We start from the raw sequence: 22,213 nt of genomic DNA, 5'->3' as shown, positions 1-22,213 counted from the left end.
TACAGAGAACCAACTGACGGTTACCAGAGGGGAGGTGGGTGGAAGGATAGATGAAATAGGTAATGGGGATTAAAGAGTGCCCTAGTCACATGAGGACAAAATGTTTAAAACAAAAACTTAAAAAAAAAAAAAATGGGTAATTGAATCACAGGAAATTTATACTTAGTAATATAGTATAATTTTAGTTCTGTAAAATATTTGTATAGATTATAAAAATGTACAATGTTTTATATAATACATTAAAATTCTTATAAATGCCATTTAATAATATCAATATTTTATAAGATACCAGTTTGGGCCAACTGTAAAACCTTTTTAATAATGAGTAGAAAATTCCATAGAAAATAATGTTCTCTCATATCTAGGATAATTATATAGGCAGCACATGGGTTTGAGCTCTGTACAATTATGCACAACTTCAGTGAAATGTTGTAATTTTAATATCTGTCAATGCTTGTCAAATAAGGAAATACATTTAGTACCAAAGAAAGAATTAAACATTTTTTATTTTTATAAAGGTTGAACAGTACAACCTAGGCTATATAGGTCGAATGTCAGTAATTTACTAAGAGTTTAATTATTTTCTACATTTTAAGAAATATGTTGATACATATGTTTCATTGAACAGCAGCAAAATATGGGACCAGGTGGTAAAAATCACAGAATCCTAGACAGCAAAGGAATTTTAGAGATTATTTCATCTTCAGCAGTTTCATTAATTGAATTATAAAATAAGTCCATCAGAAGACAGATTAAAAACCAGATCTCTAGACAAGTACATTCTATCATGCCACAGTGTCTGTAACAAATACAAAGCTTTTACAGATTTGAGAGAAATTGTCATACTACAGCTTTTAACACATACTTAGTAGACTGCATTTGTCAAAACCAAACAACTAAGTTATTTAGCACAATTATAAAAATGCAGTTATACCCTAAAGTTCCAGCTGCTACCTGAATGGTGAAATCCACAGCTGACTTGTACTGCTCGGAGCTCACAGTCAAATCGCACAGAGCCTGGAGGATATGTTGTGATTTTGCTGGCATCTTTTTCTCCTCGTTCTCCACTTCCATCTGTAAGTGTTATAATTTGTGATTAAGCCATTATTCATCTTCAAAATAAAACTTTCAATCAGTTTACTATGGAAGAATAAGAGAAAAATGTTAAGAGAAATAAGCAAGAATCTGCAGCTGTTAGAAGTGACAGATCAAGAATCTACCTGTAAAGAAGGAATTTTGGAAAGATATACTATATATTTCTGTTTGCAAGTATCACTAAATCAATAAAAACAGAAAAGATTTGGTTATGGATAAAACCTATTAAGCTAGTCAGTTATGTAATGTAAATGGGTCATTAAATTATATATTTAACAGAATTCTAAATAGTTTACATGGGAAAATTTAGTTTGCATAAAAATAACTGCATGCAAAGTCACTTAACAATTATTTTAAACTCAGTAATAGTGTTAGTACCAGCCACTTAAAAAATAAGTTCCTAGTTGACTTTTAAATGACTTAGATTTCATATATACATCTCAGAAAGGCTACCCTGTCCATCAGTATTCCATCAATTGAACTTTAAAAAAATGTATAAAGACCAAAGAGCTTTATCCAATATATTGTAATCCAATGGCTGGCTCTTATTCATCTTTCCTGTCCCACCCTGCTCCTTAGCCATTCTACTTTGTGGTCTTTTTCTAGCCCCCAAACACTACTCTCAACCAAACCTTTCCGTTTCAGTTCTTCTTTCTTTCCCTCTCGAACTTGCTTCAAACATTTCTCTCCACCCCTATTTTTTACATTTAACTTAAATATTCTGGCATTCTGACCATAAAACAAAAACCACATTCCAGGATCTAAAACTTTAGTCCGGAAAGTGTGAATAAAGGAGACAACTCATTTTTCCTAATCTAAAACTATATACCAACTAAAATATGATCTCTGTATTATCAAGATTCAAATTCCTTACACTTGGAATAAATGTAAATCTGGAAGGAATTTCAAAAGGTCAACTAGTATAAGCCACTTCCTTGTGGAATAGCAACTCTAAATAAGTGTGTATAATATGCAGATACACATGTGGATCTATATACATTTTTAATGACATCTGAATTTTTATTGCCCATTTTAGAATGCTAGACAGAATAACATCAAATCCTTTTATGTTCAATATTACCCTTTCTTCTTTTATATAGTATTTCTAACCTTTAGTAATGATCCAGGTAAGATAAGACTGGCCTAAATTATGAGTTTCCTTTTTATAACTAAATAACATCCTATTATTTTAAAAATCTTTAAACTCTTTATAACACTAGGACAGTAAAACCTCACTAATTCGGAATAACATAGAATAGGTTGGTCCATATGACTTACTGAAAAGGTCTTTCTTAATCATAAAACATTTAGGTAAAAATTCTGTCTAGTATCTTCAAGCAGTACAGTTTACAGATTAAACTAAGTGCTACAATAAACAAAATGTGGTTACCTACATTATAATTCAAAATAGGCCTATATTACATAAAAATGTACCATAAACATAAAAGTCCTTTAACATACAAGAATTAATTGCTGGACCCAGAGGTTGAAGGCACGTTGAAGGAATCCTTCATTTCTTGAGCCCTTGGTTTGAAAAGCTAGTGATTTTAGACAGGTTTCCCCTTATAAGTATGACCCTGAAAATTCAGAGGAAGAAATTACTTTGAATTTTTTACTCAAAAAAGATCACAAATACTGCATCTGAAGTATAATAAATTCTGAATTAGTGAGAGGTTTTACTATAATAGGATAAAGAATAGGATTCCTCTTTTGCTAAATTACCTAATATGGGTGTGTCAAACTAAATCTGCAAGAATGAATGGGCTAAAAAGAAAAAAAATCACAACATTTTGTTAACTCCATCCAAAATGAAGCACAGTCTTAGTTCCGAGACTCCTCATCTTGAAAGACAGTGGAACCGTTAATACAAACAAGGCCTTATACAAAAAGGAGTAAATATTGTCTAAAAACTATATAAGATGACAGATGTATAGAAATTTTACAGCTTGATCTCAACTGGTAAAAATATCTAATTATTAAAACCAGATCTAATTTAACAGAGAAAACATATTGTGTTCACGGGATTTTGTCAGACTTAGGTAAATTCAACATTACAAGTATCATATTACTTTATATAAATGTATTGATGCTTAATTAGAAATTTTTACCTTTGAGTTTAGCATTTTGCCCTCTCCTGTGATTCAGAGATTAATAAATATAGATACAAATCCCACAATAGAGGTACAGCATCAGGGAAGGAGACAAAAAGAAAAAAAAAAAAAAGAAGAAGAAGAAGAAGCCTAGTAATTTACTGATTAAAATCATAGTGATTAAAAGAGTAACAGTTATTATTTAAAGGTAAAAATAATACGAGGAACATTTTGTTCAAGTTCATCCAAACAAACCTGTATCTAACTACATTAAATAATCTCTCAATTATTATAAATGGTGAAAACATAACAAGTAAAAAAAAAGGAGATGAAGTTTTTTATCATTAGCAGCAGCAGTGGAAGAATTTCAAAAATACATATTTGTATCTCGTATTTGATGTCAGTTAAAAAATCAAGTAAACATCTAACAGTTTAGAAATTTACAGGTCATCAAAGAATAAAAGGGTACCTGATTCGCAGCTAAAAATTCAGTGTCAATTCAAGAATCAGGAAGTGAAATTTAGCAAGATTAATTCTCCTCATTATTCAATAAAGTGATAATGAGCAGCAACATAATCTCAGATTTGCTGGAAAAATAATTAGATCTGAATATTCTTATAATTGGCCATGTAGATATAAGCGTATCTGCATTTTCCCCACTATAAGTTTGTCCATCTATGTGATAATGAAACTATAACACAGCTATAAAGTTTGACAGATATAATTAAAATATTGTGTGTATATATATGCTACATTATTTATGCATATTTGTGTACACACAGAGAGATAAGAAGATTCAATATCTAAAGGGCTCTAACTTTTAATTTTAATATTTACCTCAATCTATACTTTTTTGAGTAATCTTATAGTCATGCATATCATAAAACGTAGCACAGAACACAGTGAGTACTTTGAACAAAATGACTAAAAGAAAACAGCAGAGCACTTAACAAATACAGTTAGCTATGCACTTACTTTGTACTACACAATGAATATTTAAATACCACAGTGAAGAAGTGCTTTTGGGCACTGAAGACTAAGAGACTTGAATTGGAATTCTGGCTCTACCATTTGCTACTTGTATGACAACTGAACACTGGACCTTCTTTAAACCTTTAACTTCTATCTATGAAATAGCAATAGTGTACACTACCTCACAAGCTCCTATATAATATATAAAAAGTGTTCAATCAATATTCATTACTGTTGCTTTTTAAAAATCAGTACAACAACTGATGATATCAGTATTGTTACTCTACTTTGCAACTGGGAAAACTGAGGCTTAGAAGGGTTAAGTAACCAGCCCAAAGTAATAAGTAGTAGGGCAGTTCTGGAGTTTGATCATCTATTTTACAACCATCAAATGGCTGACATCTTAAATCTTTTCTAAAAAGAAATTAATTATATCTTTAACAAATCTCAAATTTTGTGCTTTTGGATAATTCTAAAAGAGAAAGCAAAGAATTCCAAGAATATATATGTATATATACACATACATATACATACATATACACATACATATATATCTTAATTAAATCTTTAAATCAACATAATCAGTTACAAATTATCATTCTTATCTTTTAAAAAAAGGAAAATTGAAGCCAAAGAGATCATGAAATTTCTGAACAGCCACATAGTTCTAAAAAATGACAAATTTAGGACTAAAACTGACATCTAATTCCAAAGGCTATATAATTTCCATTACACCACACCATTTCTAAACAGAAAATAGGTATAAAATACACAAAGATGTTTATCAGTGAGCCTTTGGGTTTCATATTAGTCACCCCAAGCCAGATTTCAAGACTGTCTCCAGAGCAATTCAGATGTTCCTAACTAGGAGTACTACATCAAAATCTTTTTCTATGTAAGGCACTGAATAGCTGAAACAAATGTTAATCCAGTTATCTGTTTGAAATATGGTCTATGGTTACATTTTTAAAATAACTTACTATATGTTTTATGGATTATATGTTATACTTATTAACTGAGCCTTATATAGTCTAGTTTCCCTCCAGTCAAAATCTGCCTATAAAAGGTTGGATTCTGTGACCTTCTCTGAATTTTCTCCAGTCAGCCAGAAGCTCTCCAACTTTTCAGCTCAGAACCCACTCCTGGTTAACAATAAATCCACATTTCTTACCCTCCACACACCTCCACAAAAAAGTGATAGTCAAGACAATTTTATCTATTACCATCTGACAATCTGTACCACCAATATAATTAAATGAAAGACAGAACACAGCAATTAATATAGTAAATTTCTCGTGGAAGACAAACAGGGTAAGAAAAAAAGAGAAAATCATATGTAGGAAAAATTTATTAAAAGAACGTGATTATATGTAGCAAGAGTTAAAAGCAGAGTACGTGGGAGATGATTAAATGACAGGAATAGTGAATGCTAAGAGAATAGGTAGAGAGAGTTTGTGGGTGTACAGGAATTAGTGAGTGGTAAGTTAATACTCTTTATGTAAAATAAAGCACCATTTGATAAAATATTACTTACTTACACTTTAAATTCATTTTGGTGGTAAAGAGATGAAACTGTTTCACTCTACCAAACCTGATAAAAACACATATACATACACACAACTGGCTGTATACTGTAATACCACAAGTAAGTCCTTCTAAAGAGGTTGCTACAAAAACACAGTATTGTTATAAAATAAGCCAATAGTAGATAAGATGGCAGCAAGGCCAGTTATTGTTGAGTAACTGCTACAGCTACTCAATGTAGACACTGTGAAAAGTCGGTTTTAAATTTGTAACCCTAGTCTTCACTTAGCATTTCATTTTCAAATTCTGCAAAAATGTATGATGTTTGGCCATAAGAAACTAACATGGAGCTGAAAAAGTTTTAAACTGCTTCATGAAATGTGGACATTTAACCTCAGGTAAAGTACTAGAAAAATTCCACTTTTCCTTAATTGGGGTTTAAAAAAAAAAGACAACTGAGAAAAATCCATCCTAATAGTAGCATAGTATAAAATATGAGATCAGAAATTCTGGCAATAAAATAACTGACCCATAGTATACCCCAAATATCATTCCTTAGATTTAAACATTTATGGCATTATTAGAGCACTCAATAAATGAAGCAATCACAACTTTTCCTATAGTTAATCATGTTAGATTTAAAATATCCTCAATTTTTATTTCTGTAGAATATATCTTAAAAAGTGCTCTACCAATACTTTGATTAATAAGAGGGGTTTTGTTTGTTTTGTTTTGTGGTTTTGCTTTGAGTGGCAAGCTGATAAATTGAGAGAAGCAAATGTAAATAAAGTTAAATATAATATATTGCATATGAAAGTTTAAAAATAAAATTAGTTTATAAGAGTCTTGCAGCAAAGGAAAAATAAAACACAAAACAGGTTAAGTTGTCTATATGGAATGTATGTTTTTAAAACTTCGTATTCTATTTTGTGGGATATATTCTGAGCATTTAAGAAAGCAGCAACTGGAAGTTATATTTATCAAAGAGCCCTGGTACACACACCAGGATTCAAGGCAGAATTTATATATAAATTTATAAATACTCTGCATTAAATTCTTTCCTGATCTTAGTTGACCCATACCTGTAGTTTAAAGGAAAATAAGTTTGCTTTAGGGATATGTCTAATTAATCCAGAGCTATAAGATCTCAAAGAATTACACAGAAATAGATTCTTAGTTAACTCACAGACTTGTCTAGACCTCTGACAGTTTTCTAGGACTAGAATAGGTCGATATAATAACTCTTTATTTACACCTATCAGCATTTAACCCTCAAATACCAAATAATTTGTGTGTGTTGTGTATATAAACTTTAATGTTAAAACAATGGAAAAGTATAACAGCAATCAACTCATTATCACTTTATACACTGAATTTAGTAATTTTGTTAATTCTAAAACATTTTTTAAAAAGTACTATAAAACGTCTGATAGCAGTCATTGAAGAGCAAATAATAAAGGATAAAAACAGAAAGCAATAATTATTTTTCCATCTTCCCTCAACTTTATGAAATTGGAAAAGAAAAGGTAAGGAAAAAGAAACATTGCAAAATGTCTTATTAAAGTTAACAAATAAAAAGGAATGAGACTGACAGCCATTGACAAACAGTACATCTTTCATCATGTTCTTTCTCCTCAGGCTATATAATGAAAGAAGCCAAGTAGAAGAATTAGGTTTGTGCATTTTCCCAGAGACAAAATTCAAATGAGTGGAAGAAACTGGGGAAGTATCCCACCTAATCGATAAGGAAGACCAAATACCTTTGTGCTTGTCCCGTTTATGCTTTAGCTGAGCTGGATGGGATCTGAGTCTGGCTAGAGCCTGTTCTCGATGGTTCATAAAAATAGGACCAGCAAATACAAGGGGGCCTGAGGAGAAACATTTTGTATGTGCATAGAAAAGCTCACAAAATGAAAACACTACAATGAATAAAAAATAATTCAAACTAAAAGCATGGAAATTTATTCTTTACTGTTTTAGACATTATACTTTTCTCCCAATTTCCCCACATTAATCCCCAACCCCATTCCACACCCAAGTGTTAATATCAGAACTACAGTTGATACAGTAAAATTTCTTTTACCTCATAAAATTATCATGTAGGTATGAAAAGTCTCAAGTACATAATCAGAAAGTTCAATTAAAAAAATCTTATATTTTTAATATATATATTCAAGCTTAGTAAACCAAACATTTATAGACAACAATATCTTTCCTATTAAAATAACAAAACCAACTAATTTTAAAATGATTAAATTTTAACAAGGTTTTCAAACTTTAATATCCACATCAGTCTTGCTACAAAACCAAGATAAATATTATTGACTTAACTACATTAACATTCTGCCATACAGGTAGGAAAACAAGACAGCAAAAAAACAAAACAAAACCAAAAATTACTATGATATGATATATACATATACATATATGGACACACATTCATATACATGCATATATATATATATATATATACAATCACTACTTTGTAAAGACAGGATTACAGAAGTTGTATTTAATTTTCCGAAAAGAATAAATCTAACTTCAAATATGATTTCTGTAACAACATATACAAAATCAGAAACAAGGTATTGATGCTTAAGAGGGTAATCTAACCCAAGTAACATTTTTGGAATATTAATAATTCTCTGATAAAATTATATCTTTCTGAAGCTCCACTATGTACATACACACATATACAAATGCACATTCATATAGATTATAGTTATTTCCACTTATATTCAAGAAAAAAAAAATAGCAAAATTAATCTCAATAAAAATTTAATTTGCTTTTCCCTACTATCCTTTAGCTTAAAAAGGGAAAATTGTAAGTTGTATCTTAAAACTTCTGTTCTTTTCTTATAGAATTGAACTATACTTTCCTTAAGTTTGAGTAACATCAAAAATGCCTGCAAATTTCAAAATACTCTAAGGTTACTAGTATTCGAAAAGGAAACTGAGAATATATAAGCACTGAATATTTTTAACTAAAGCCAGTTTTCATGATTCTCTACACCTCTTCAACGGTAATTAATTTTTCTAACAATGGAACAAAATAAATATCAACAAAATACGATCCTATGATAAAATTTGACAAATGCAAATTCAACAAAGTACCCTTCATTAAATATTAAAAATTGGTAGAAGAAATATATTTTAATTATGTCTTGAGATATACATAAAAATGCAGGCAAAAATGCAGGCATCCCCAATTCTATGAAAAATCAAGAGTAATATATTCTATGACTACTACAGATAGAAATATGCTAATTTAAAGTTAACAAAAATTAAATATTATTTCCTAGAATGCAGCAGCAATTATTTTCAAGGTAAAATGTCTTATTTCTTCCACATAACATTTTTCAATTAATTTACTAAAGCAAATAATATAAACCAGTCTAAAAAGCATCCAATACTTTCCAACTACTGCAAAGAACTGTAAATATAAAAATGACAGTAATATTAAGTTACATTACTCTTTTCTGATTTCTATGGTCTTCCTGAGATACTGTTTCTTCCCATAAAAATATTATACCCATAATATTCATAGTTATTTAGCTTCTTACTAACTTCAATCTCTTTAGAGTCTCTTGGTACAAAAATTTAGAAGGCCCAAAGGCAATCATGCTGAGGAAGTATACATCTGACCTCAATTTAATTCACCACTTATAATATCAAGCTATGAGGTTCTAAAATATTTGTGTTCCAAGGACTACAATAATTTTTCTTATAAACATAGTTCAGTCATTTACTTACTCACCATTTTTTGTCTTTAATGTAACAGACACCAGGTATCATGTATGTTATTATGACAAAGACACAGAGCTCATTAGAATTTAGTCCATTAGGGAAGACAGAAATAACAAAACTAAGAATTGCAATGTGTTGGGATAAATGTTATAAAGGAAATCTGTACACATTCTGAAGGATGAAAAGTGACCTATCAACAGGGGTGAAAGAATGAGAAAAAGTCTGCCAAGAGAGAAGGAAGGAAAGAGAGGGCATTCCAGGCAAAAGAAACAGGATTTATAAAAGGAAGCAGAGGTAAACAATATTGTATAGTCATTAAAAACACATATCGCTGAAATGGATGGAGTGCAGGGTTATGAAGCAGAGAGTGGTGGGAAATGAGTTTGCAGATACATATGAAAAACAGATAATTACAATCTTTTTCTACCATGAAACATTATTGTAGAGGTAATGAGATGTCATAAAATGTTCTCAATTAGTCAACAAGAATATATTAAGTACTGACCAATTTCAGGCATTACCCTGGGTCCTGGGAAATCTTGGAAAAACAAGACACCATCTCTGCTTTCTGAAGTTTGCAGTCTAATGTGGGGAGGGGAGGGAGGGTAAGTTTACACACAACTCAATAAGCCATTATGACTGTGGGCTACCAGAAAATTAAGCACACTGAACGGGCAGCCAGCAAACCTTAAGGATGGGAATGTAGGAAGTTTCAGGTACAAGAACAGAAAATACCACATAAGCTAAAACTTAAAGAGGTAGTGGTACTCCAAAGGTTCACAGATATGAGAAAAAAATGGACATAGGGAACATGAGGCTGTAGAGCAATTTTTTTTTTAGATCTATTTATTTATTTGAGAGAGCATGAGCACATGAGCAGGGGGAGGGGCAGAAGAGGGACAAGGAAAGAGACTCTCAAGCAGGCTCCCCACAAGAGTGCTAGTCTGATGCAGGGCTCAAGCTCAGGATCCTGAGATCATGACCTGGGTAGAAGTCAAAAGTTGGATGCTTAATCGACTGAGTCACCCAGACGCCCCAGGAAATCTTTATGTATGATTATTATGCAGTAAGTGCTTTTGTGCTATTTAAATCAGCAATGAGATGACACTTCATCATTTTTTTTTAATTAAGAGGAATAATGCATTAGATGCTAGAAGAAAACACCACTTTCAGATGTTAGTCTTGAGAAGATGAACTCCTGTAATATTTCAAAAACAATTTGAAATATCTGTTAAAATTTAAAACATAAAAACTCTCTGGCCCAGATATTCTATTTCTGGGAAACTCTACTATATAAGCAAAAACTCCAATATGGCTATATAAGTTTAAGAACATTTACTGAAAGGGTGCCTGGGTGGCTCAGTGGGTTAAGCCTCTGCCTTCCGCTCAGGTCATGGTCTCAGGGTCCTGGTATGGAGCCCTGCATCAGGCTCTCTGGCTCAGCAGGGAGTCTGCTTCTCCCTCCACCTCTGCCTGCCTCTCTGCCTACCAATGATCTCTCTTTCTCTCTCTGTCAAATAAATAAATAAAATCTTAAAAAAAAAAAAAGGAATAAAGAATATTTATTGTAAAAAAAAAACAACATAAAAACTTGAAAATAACCTAAATGTCCATCAACAAAATAATGGCTGAAAAAAACTGCAGTACAGCCATATTACAAACTATTATATAGCTCTTAAATAGAATGTAGTAGATCCATATTTACTAATTTAGTGTGTGTTCATGATGTAAAATGAGAAAAAGATGCTGCAAAGAATTGTATCTATAATACAATGCCACTTTTGTAAATAAACATTTGCCTATACTTTCACACATGCATAGATATCAGCACAGTAGATATATGTGTAGATATACTATAATGGAGTAAATGTATATATGGTATATGGAAGTATACTTATTAGACTAAACTCCATTTGCTTGGCAGAAAGAATGGGAAGGTAAGAGAAAAAATATAAGCAAGATATAAAAATGCATATACTATCACATTAACCAAATATGTAAAACAAAACTGTCAGTGATTTAACTGGAAATGTATAAAACTTGGTTAGAAAATAAAGAGAAAATAATAAAAGAAATAAGTTAAAGGATAGATTTGTGAAAAACTTTTGACCTATATTCCTGTATTAATTTAAAATGGCACTGCAATAAAGCACCAAAAATTTTTTTCTAATAGAATATCAAGGGGAAAAAAACAAAAACAAAAACAAAAACAAAACAGGACACCCGTATGTATCACAGTATGAAATGATGTACGATAACTCAACAAAAAAATATACACAGAAAAAAACTGGAACAACGTACACCAAAATTCTACCAGTGGTTATCTTATTACATTGTATGTAATCTTCATTGTATGTACTGCTTATTAAAGGTAAGAAAAGGGAGGTTCAGAGTGGTTAAATTCCAGAATCATACACCCCCAGTAAAAGTTAAGAAGCCAGGATCTGAACCAAAGCCTAATTTCAGAACCTATGCTCTGAACGGTCATGCCATACAGCTTTGCTAACCACAGAACATGATACCCAAGTGAAACTATTGAGAGGAAAAGGGCCTGGACAGTCAATGTAAAACGGGACTCCCAGGCAAGTCAGACATAAGCTCACTCCATCTATAGCTCCCAATTATCAAAGTTTGATTACATTCAGGGGGAAAGCAAGAAGTAAAAGTAGCCAACATTATTTGAGCTTGGTGTTCCTTACAAGAGAGCGCTGAGAAGGAATACAAAGATTAAGTTCATTCATTGATACAATTACCCAGTAGTTCTTCTGATGAGTTAAGAGAGTTCTACTGAAAAAATTCCACTGAACAAGCATTTCACCATTAAAGTTAATATAAGACTCAGAGCATTTAAATATCAATCAACCCTATATAACCTAAAAAGCTAAAACTTACCACACATATCACTGAAATAAAATACGTAAATGAATACACTGGTAACTAAGAATATACATTTAAGGAAAAAAATTATACTAAAAGAATATAAAAAAATCTAAAGACTAAGTTCCAAATTAATAAAAGTACAGTATTAACACTGTTCTTTCAGGTTTCAATAGCACACTCCACTCTGTAAGACTGTGTCACAAATAGCAGCAACTAAATTACATGAATAGTCCTGAGGCTGAGCAAATCTTTAATACAAGAACCAGGTCCTAAAATCCTGATCAACTTTGAAATAACACAAACTTAATAAATACAATGAGACAGATAAATCAAGTTAAATAATTTGATATAATCTAATCTTGAAGTTCAGAAATTTCAACATAGGTAAAAGCCAATTATTAATGAGTACAATTATTAACTTATCACTAAGTTATTAGTAACTAAAAGATACCAAAAGGCCAAGGAAAAAAAAATATAGGTATGTGTGGCAGTTGGAATACTAAAAATTTATTTTACTTTGTTTTGTCTTCCTCATTAAGGCAAAACAAAACAAACAACTCTCTCTAGCTCTTTAGCAGAATGCAGACATTCGGACACAGGCCTGGTATTCTGCTGCAGAAGATGCATGCAAGCAACTATGAACACCACTGCCTGGGAATAGGAGTTCTTGTGCTTTAGCACCAACAGAATTACCTAGACTTGTTTAAACACAGTTTGCTAGGCTCCGCTCCCTGAATTTTTGACTCAGTGGGTCTGAGGTGGAGCCTGAGAACAGGCAACTCTAACAAGTGCTCAGTGACACTAGTCCCTTTGAGACTACTTTGAGAACCACCATTCTAACATAATGAAAAGCACAGTATTTGAAAGACATTCCTCCATCCAATTAAAATAAAAATATTTTTTAAAAAGCAAAGGTAAAGTATAAACATCTTAGAACTAGTCTTTATCTTTTTAAGAAACAACGGCTTAAGTTTTAAAAACATAACTCTTATTTTGTTTATAAAGTAATACACACATTGGAGATTATTTAGAAAATACACTGTAAAGAACAAAACAAAAATCACATCTAAACTCACTTTTCAGGAAAAGTTACTACTAACATTTTGGTATCTACCTTTCTGGTTTTTCCCCTATGCAAGTGTGGATATATCTTTGTACACATTTTTTTTTTCTTATAAAACTGCTGGTAAGGGAGTGCTGGGAAAAAATATAAAGATAATATCATAAAAGAGTCATATCACCATATTGGTTTTCAATTATTTAATATGGTATAAGAATTTCCTAAAATCATTGAATAAGAGTCTGTAGTCTGACTTTTAAAAATGGGTACACACACAAAAAAATGGGTACACAGTTAAAATTCTTATTTAAAAGTATTTTTACAAAATAAAATGTATAAACAAGGTTCTCTTTGCATTGCACTGTGTTAAATGAAACACATGCATACTGTAAAGTGTTCTCACTATATGATACCATAGTAACCATGGAGGTTGTACAAAGCAAAGGACATGGTTCTAATATTTCAGTACCATGTTAGGTAACGAATGCCATAATTCAGGCCCATAATGAGGATCCTAAGCCATTAAGAAAAGATATTTTCTGCATATTTTACTAAATACTGTGTTTTAACAAAAATGAAAAAAAAAGTATGAGAAAGAGCTCAACCAAAAAATAGAAAGACAAAATTTCTATGCACCAATAATCTAAAGAAGTCTTTTTATATATTGAGGACATAGGATGAAATGGACTTGTCATAATATATATACCAATTGCCTAGAACATAAGTCTGTGTTTATAAGATCAGATACAGTAATAAAATCTCTGTAAATATTTAAATAGTAGAGTTTTTAAAACCTCTGAAAGACTAGAGTTTATGTTTTTAAGGCCTATGACACATTTTTTAAAAAAATGGCAAAAGAATATTCTGCAATCACAAAATTTCGTTGAACTAATGCATCATCAATGTTCTTTTACTTCTGATATGCAGAAATATACTACAGCTAGAGAAGAAAAGCTTTTTTACAGAGGGAGAAAAAAACTAATACAACACACAGAGCAAGCAATTACACATCATCATAAGGACTTGCTGTACTTCGGTTGCAACATAAGAAATTGCTGGTTTTTGTAGGTCAATGCATATGATTCAACCCAGTGTTTCCCAAAAAAGAAAAAACAGGTAGTAAAAAGATGCATTGATAATTATTTTAACTTTAACAAATCATATTATTTGAATAAAAGAAATTGTCACTCAATTACCAAATGTCATAAAGACGTAGAACTTAAATTTTACCCTATTTTCTATAAAACATTTAATATACAATTTTCCCCATATTTATATAATGTAAATAATGACAGTATCTACATTCTCATTAAAATAAATCAATTTTAAAAGTGATAATTTTATGTAAACATAGCCAAGGTAACAGCAAACATTCTTATATCAATTAATCAGATTGTTTATCAGATCCTAGAAAGAATAGTCTCCAAGTTCCAAGCATGTTCTACAACTTAAGTTTAATAAAAATAGAATTTACAATACATGCTATATATTTTAAGACTCCATTTATTACTCCAGTCTATGTTAAAAAAAAGTACCTAGAAAAAATTTGTAATGGTGGCTAAATGGATAATAGATTTTATTTCATGTACCAAATCTCATGTCATTTCTAACAAGCATTTAAAATAAACAGTATCAGTATTTCCAATCAAGATTTTGCCTGGCAGAGGAATAAAATCACAGATCTCTTTAACCATCTGTCTTAATCCTACAAAGAAGAGATTCTACTGGGCAACCCACAGTTTTAGTAATACTTATATTTATCTCTGTTATTGGATGAATATTGAAATATCTGTATTTTACTATCTACTTATAACTACAGTGAAATGTATTTTCAGGCTCAGAAATGGTCATAAACAATAAGAAAAAGACAATACACCTATCTTTGCAATTAAAACCTGCAAAACTCTCCAACTTACCCTTCTTGTACATAACCAGAATAAGCTTTTTTTGGGGAAAAAAAAAGACATATAAAAACATAATTATGCACTGGACTGAAAGAAGAATGCCAGGACCATGCTCAAATGGAAATGATCATAGATGACTAAGAAAACGGAAATTAAAATACTATATTAAACTTTTGTTGTTTAGGGTTAAATAATAATCATGGGTCCAAAATCTGGGAGAAAGACCAGTTCTTAGAATTCATATATTATTTTTTAAAGTTGCCATTGCTAATAGTTTTTGATGCTTGGCAGATGGCACAATTCTTAATATGCTTGACTTACTCCATAAACATCATATTGAATTAAATCTATGCTAATAGCACAAATGTAAATACCCTGAATATTTTCACATGACTTTCATATGTTACTATAATCTTACTAATTTTAATTGCCATGTCTTACCAAGTCAGCCTATTGTATAAACTTTCAGTGGTCTCAGTATAGGGTAAGAAAATGGACTTTCATATACTTTTCCTCTGCAGCTATATCTTACCTCTTCCTTCTTCTAATCTGTGTCTCCTGATTACACGTTGTCGTTTTTCTTCTTGTCGTAACTGAAGGTGTTCTTCAATGTTAACCCCAGGCACTGGGACAGCTAAATGATGGATCAAAAAAAAAAAAAAAAAAAAAACCACAAAGAAACACAAAAAAAACCATATATAGATAGATACAATAATAGATATGAAAGAACCATATGAAATTCAAGAAAGTAAAATCTAACAAAACACTGATGAAAACACAAATTATTTCTACTCAAAGAATCTTAGCAAAAAGAGAAAAAGAGCCTTATCCTTTAATTACTGACATACTGTCAGTTACCATATAAGCAGTATTGCATAGGTAACTATTAATTTTTTAGCACATACCAATATAAATTACTGAGCTGAGGACAAGATGCGTAGTACAATCCATCACATTACCTAAGAGAAGATCTAAAGGTATCATCTCCTTCACTGCATCAAGAATTCCTCTTTGTCTTGCCTCCTGACCATCCAACTCTCTTGCACAAGCCTTGCAACACCCACACACGGCACAGCCAGATTCTCCAGAACCACAACCACAGATCCTTAAAAAATAAAAATAATTAACTGAAATTCTTCTACTCTTTCCTTAAAACTCTTTTCTGTTAATGTCTTTTCAGGATTTCTGAAGTTAAGTTATATGAGTCAACAATGAAATCGCCCCTTCAGATCAGGATGTGCCAATTTTAAAGAACTGACTAGGTATGTACAGATGAAATAACTAAAAACAAGAGTTTATTAAGTTCCTCATAGGTATAACTGGTATATTCCAACAGAAAATACAAATGGATTCTGCCATCCTCAAAACCACTATCAACAAATATTTTAAAAGCTACCACAATTAGTAAAGCACCAGCAGCTTACTATTAAATGGTCTGGGTGGGTTGGGCAGTTACCAAACAAACACTGTTCTCCACCAGCTAACTTAAGGAAGGTGTGTTTAGCCATCAGTAAGTGAGCTCAGCTTGCTAGCTTCATATGTTATGTCTCCTTTTCTCTCCCTCCTTTATATGCCATCATCTCTCATTCTCTCCTTTCACTGTGTCCAATTAATTACATGGTCCTTATCGTCTTCTTTGTCCTGTTCCTATCAGTTGTGAACAAGTGTATGATACTGGATTACAACATAAAGAGAACAAGAACACTCCATAAGTTGCCTACAGAGTCAGTGAACAACTAACTTTTTTTTTTTTTTTTAAATTAAAAATTTTTTTTTTTTTAAATTTTTTGTTTTTGATAAACATGTATTTTTATCCCCAGGGGTACAGGTCTGTGAATCACCAGGTTTACACACTTCACAGCACTCACCAAAGCACATACCCTCCCCAATGTCCATAATCCCACCCCCTTCTCCCAAACCCCCTCCCCCCGGCAACCCTCAGCTTGTTTTGTGAGATTAAGAGTCACTTATGGTTTGTCTCCCTCCCTGATATGAGGAAGTGGTGATACAACATGGAGGCTTAAGTGGGTAGAAGAAGAATAAATGAAACAAGATGGGATTGGGAGGGAAACAACTAACTTTTTTAATCACCTATTACACAGATGTAGACAGAAGTCACAGCTTTAATGTTATTGCTGGATCAGAATTGAAAACCTTCAGACAGCTTTGCTGAGCCTGTGGTTATCCAGATTTGTGGTGGTACCAGAGAAAGAATCCCCCTGGCAGCATTTTTGAAAGACACAGCTAGGTGCCCTGTGAAACTCCTGGGTTTAAAATGCAAGCACTATTGACAATTTGGATGATCATTAACTAAAGGAGTAAAAACTGATAAACTAATGGGCCTATTACATTGTCTATGCACAGTTTAAAAGATAATGTGGCATTCTAAATTTATTCTAAGATATACAGCCACAATTCTACAATAATTGAAGTCATTTTTAATAGTGCAGAGTGTCCTGGCATATAGTCTTTCTTATGTTAATTTAATTAATTCATTCATTTTTGCCTCTTTAATATAGAAATCACTGTATTTGGTTAGGTACTGTCCATTTAGGTCTGCAGGTTTAAGTTATAAATAATTATTGAAAACTGACAGTAGATCTCTGGGGGAAAAGCACATAAAGAATAATAATTTTAGGAAGGATCAGAGAATTCAAAAATTGTTTTATGATACTTTCCAACTGCTTAAGTTCAGAGAAAACTTATTGTTAAAAAATCATATTCCATTAGCCTAAAAGAAAAGGCCTGTTATGTATGATTTATTTTCATATGTTAGGCCAAGTATAAAATTCTTCCCAACATTCTAGCGGAAAACCTGCATTCTGATTCTGCCAAACTCACATACAAAGTTTAAAATAATGATAACATGGGACCCCAAGCAGGAGAAAACAGGTCCAACAAAAGCAAAAGAGGATAAATATAAACAAGTATAATGTAACTTTAGAAGTGACAGTTCCTAGAACACCTAAAATCATGAACATAAATTTAATTTAAAAGAATATTATATATTCTTAATTGTTTCATATGATATTTGATATTCATATGATATTGATATTCCATCCAGAAAAGATGAATGTTCAACAAAAAAGGATAGATATTTGGCATTTATTTTAGAGAGAGATCACAAGTGGGAGGGAGAAGCAGGCTCCCCACTGAACAGGGAGCCCACTGAACAGGGCTCAATCCCAGGATCCTGGGATCATGACCTGAACCCAAGACAGATGCTTAACTGACTGAGCCACCTAGGGGCCCTATGACTTGTTTTTAAACAATGGTTTAAATGAATCAAATGAGAGAAAAGCAACTTAAGTAAAACTGACACTAAATTAGAAATTATTGTAACAGAAAACAATTATTAGAATTACATGTATATGCCAATATGCCCTCAAGAAACAACAAAGTAGAATACTCTCTGTAATAATTTTGAAAACAAATGTGTTGTGCACATTTTCCACTAGTATTTTATTTCTTCAGTATTAATCATGCTCTTACCCTCCAGGGACTCTGTCTGGACGCCCACTACTGACACAACTGGCTCCATAACCTGTACAGTCTCCACAGACAGTACACACCATGCACTGTTCCAGCTTCCATTTATGCATGCCTGGAGGACACATCATGGACTTCTCATCTTTTTCATCTAGTTCTTCTTCCAGGTCTTCATCCATTGCTGTTGCCATATTCTCAACTCCAAACCCTATTTGACAGATCAATTTATAATTTTTATGTAGATTACTCCCATGTCTAAAAGCCTGATAAAACGATAAAACATACACTAATCTAAGTGAATATAAAAAGGAATGCTTAAAATATAAGAGCAACAAAAACAAAATTTAATATGGGAAGCACAAATAAGTGCTCTCATTTCCTTTCTGCAAAAAGAGAGAAGGCAGGAATACCTCTAAGCTGTTACTTTCTGCAAATCATACTTTTAACTTTTGTTGATTTTAGTCCCTCATTTCCATCCTTACTGCCAAACTGTCATTCTCCAGACCAGAGTGTCTCCCAACCATTCTCTAAGCCATGAGTCCCACCCCTCTAGAACAACCTCTCGCTACTAGCAATTGGCAAAAATTATTATAAAGAAAAATGAAAAACTTGTCACCAAAATTTAGAAATTACATACACAAATGAAACTAAAAGTAAATGTAAAAGATAAGCCAGTTAGTCAAAGATATATATAACCCATACAACATATCAAAAATTCCTACAAACCAATAAGAAGGCAAGAAAACCAAGTTTGAAAGGATGGTCTAACATTCTCCTAAAAGCCAAGGAATGCAAATTAAAAGAAAAATGAGGGACCCAGCCTTTCTACTGCTAGTTATATGCCCAAAAGAAAAGCATACAAATTTTCACCCACATTCACTAGAAATGTTCAAAGCAACTCTATTTCTAATAATCGAAACTAGAAACTACCAAAATGCCATAAAACTTGAAAAGATTGAAAAACTGTGGTATATTCACACAATTGATTACTATACAATAATGAGAAAAAATAATCTATAAATACCTGTAACAATATAAATGAATCTTGTCAAGTTGAGTGAAAAGAAACTAGATATAATCATGTGACATAATTCTGTATATATACAGTACAAAAATAAGTAAAACTAATTCATGGTGTTAACGAGAGGAAGGTAGTAACTGGAGAGGAACATAAAGGGACTTCCTGGGGTGCCGCTAATATACTATTTCTTGAAGTAGGTGCCAATTACGGGAACATGTTCAGCTTGTGAAAATTCGCCAAGATCTACACTTATGCTATGTGTATTTGGCCACATGTATGTTTTACTTCAATATGACAAATAAAAAATTATAATGAACTATACAACGTCATAATCATCAAACTAACAAAAATCTGAGTATTGATACTATATCCTGGATGATGTGGAAAATCAAAGATACAACCTCTTCTAAGAAAAGTTTAGTAAAGCTGAAATCTACAACACCAGAAATTATACTAGTATAGCTAGTATACTAAATTATACTCACACATGTTTGCCAGGATAAAGGAGGTGTTGAAATTATTGACAAGAGTGAAAAATTGGAAATAAACTCATCAATCAGCAGAAGAATGGATAAATGGTGCCATGTCAGTGGTATGGTTTTTTACGTAGCAGTTAACAGGAATCATTTAGATTTATATATACTAACATAGACAAATTTTAAGCACACAAACATGACAAAGGATAAACATGTTTTCCTGTCGATAGCCTGAGTATTAGGGCAAAGCATATATGAGTAAGATGCATCTATAATTCAGCTCTTGGTAAAGGGCCAAGTATTCTTAAGAATCATTTTTAGTTGTCAGGAACTATTTACAGGTAGCCCGTGCTATTAAACAGGAAGAAAATATCTCCCAGAAAGGCTGCTGTCAAAAATGGTTAAAACTGAAAATGTGTGGTATAAAAGGAACTAATAATGAAGAGTTTGAAAAATGCATTTTTCTAGAATAATTTAGGTCACTCAAAATGCTAAATCAAAAAGGTGTTACCATACTTTATATAAAATTTTTTAAAAATTGGGGTGCCTGGCTGGCTCATTTGGAAGAGGATGTGACTCTGCATCTTGGGGTCGTGAATTTGAGCCCCATGTTGGGTACAGAGATTACTTAAATAAATAAACTTTAAAAGAAAAAAAAGTAAGTAGAACACTCAAGTTCATTTGCTCAAAAATTAAAAGCCTAAAGTATATTCAATTGTTTCAGTGATATAATGTCAAATAAATAAGAAATTCAGTGGTTTTCCTATTTTATAAGCATGAAATTAAATAGCCACTTGTTTTAAAAAGAGTAAGACTTCTGTTCTAAAAAACTTATGAAAAGATGACACAAAATTTTATATCTGCATGTCCAACACCTACCTTTCCCCCCTTGGTTCATGGCACCAGTGTCTCGTCCACACTGTCCTTTATTATTCACACCAAATGTCCAGACTTCTCCATTCTTCATTAAAACACAAGTATGAGCTTTCCCCATAGCTACTTGAGTTACAAAATGGCCCTTCAAATCTGTTACCAAACCTATAGGAAAGATACAGATTTCGTAAGGAACAACAATAAAACCTTTCTGAGTCCAGTAAATTATCAGTATTGTAAAAGGACCACCTCAACACAGAACATTTATTTCTGGGATAAAATAACCCACCAAAATGAGAAATAAGTAGCCAAAAGACTGGTAGGGTATCAGTGAACTTATTCTGTAAGTTTGTAATAAAGTTCCAAAATCTTAAAACATCATCATTCAGACTTGGGACAAATTTTTACTGTGGCCATTGGCTCAAGCCTGCTTCTCCTGAATGTCTGCTTTAAATGTCAAAACTCTCAACAATTCTCAGAAGGGTCACTAGTTCTCAAACTTTCCTGGTCCAAGCACAAAGAAGCCTACAAATCATGTACTTTTATCTGTTTTGATTTGCCTTAAAAAGGAATGAAGGAGGGCATGTGATGTAACCAGCGCTGGGTATTATATAAGACTGATGAATCACTGAACTCTACCTTTGAAACTAGTAATACATAATAAGTTAATTAAAATTTAAAAAAATAAGGATTGAAAACACAATAATACACTTGCTGGAGTATACTGAAACCACATTGTTTCTGTAGAAACCTGTGAGATGTCCCAAAGTAGCATTTTTCAATCATTTTTAAACTATAGGTATTTTCTTCCACAATCCAACAGCTAACTAGTTTCGCCAGTTCCTCACTATTCACATGTTACTTTCATTCTATTTGCCATAACCAAGTGCCACCCATACAATCTTAATATTTTTGAATCAATTTTAAACTGACCAAGCATTTTACCTCAAGTAGCAACAACAGTAAAATTCAAAGATTGTTGAGTATTTCCAATATATACTAAAATAAAGACTTCTCAAAGAAACTATTAAAGTATTTGTTTTATTTAAATTATAAATAATAGAATTCTTGTATTACACTTT

General features: G+C 31.9%; 1 protein-coding gene across 13 annotated transcripts in view; it reads right to left on the bottom strand.

Annotated features, from left to right (window-relative positions):
- The window catches only part of MYCBP2 (MYC binding protein 2), a 272,995-nt gene that overhangs the window by 182,486 nt on the left and 68,296 nt on the right, over positions 1-22,213 (bottom strand). For 9 of the 13 annotated variants that reach the window (XM_013057218.2, XM_013057219.2, XM_013057220.2 and 6 more), the window contains exons 14-19: positions 21,138-21,296; positions 18,765-18,969; positions 16,232-16,377; positions 15,805-15,906; positions 7,442-7,549; positions 955-1,074 (exon numbers count right to left, since the gene is read on the bottom strand). In XM_013057218.2, the coding sequence (XP_012912672.1) occupies positions 955-1,074; positions 7,442-7,549; positions 15,805-15,906; positions 16,232-16,377; positions 18,765-18,969; positions 21,138-21,296 (840 nt within the window). Of the gene's footprint in view, positions 1-934; positions 1,075-2,556; positions 2,664-7,441; positions 7,550-15,804; positions 15,907-16,231; positions 16,378-18,764; positions 18,970-21,137; positions 21,297-22,213 lie in introns of those variants that run through there. The other 4 variants (XM_013057223.2, XM_013057222.2, XM_013057228.2 and 1 more) reach the window with 4 other exon arrangements.

The sequence above is a fragment of the Mustela putorius genome, unplaced genomic scaffold, assembly GCF_011764305.1.
Source record: "Mustela putorius furo isolate JIRA1106 unplaced genomic scaffold, ASM1176430v1.1 tig00003974_pilon_pilon_pilon, whole genome shotgun sequence".
In the NCBI taxonomy this organism is placed as follows: Eukaryota; Metazoa; Chordata; class Mammalia; order Carnivora; family Mustelidae; genus Mustela; species Mustela putorius.
The sequence above is the reverse complement of the archived record's forward strand: the minus strand, read 5'-3'. Positions and strand labels throughout refer to the sequence as shown.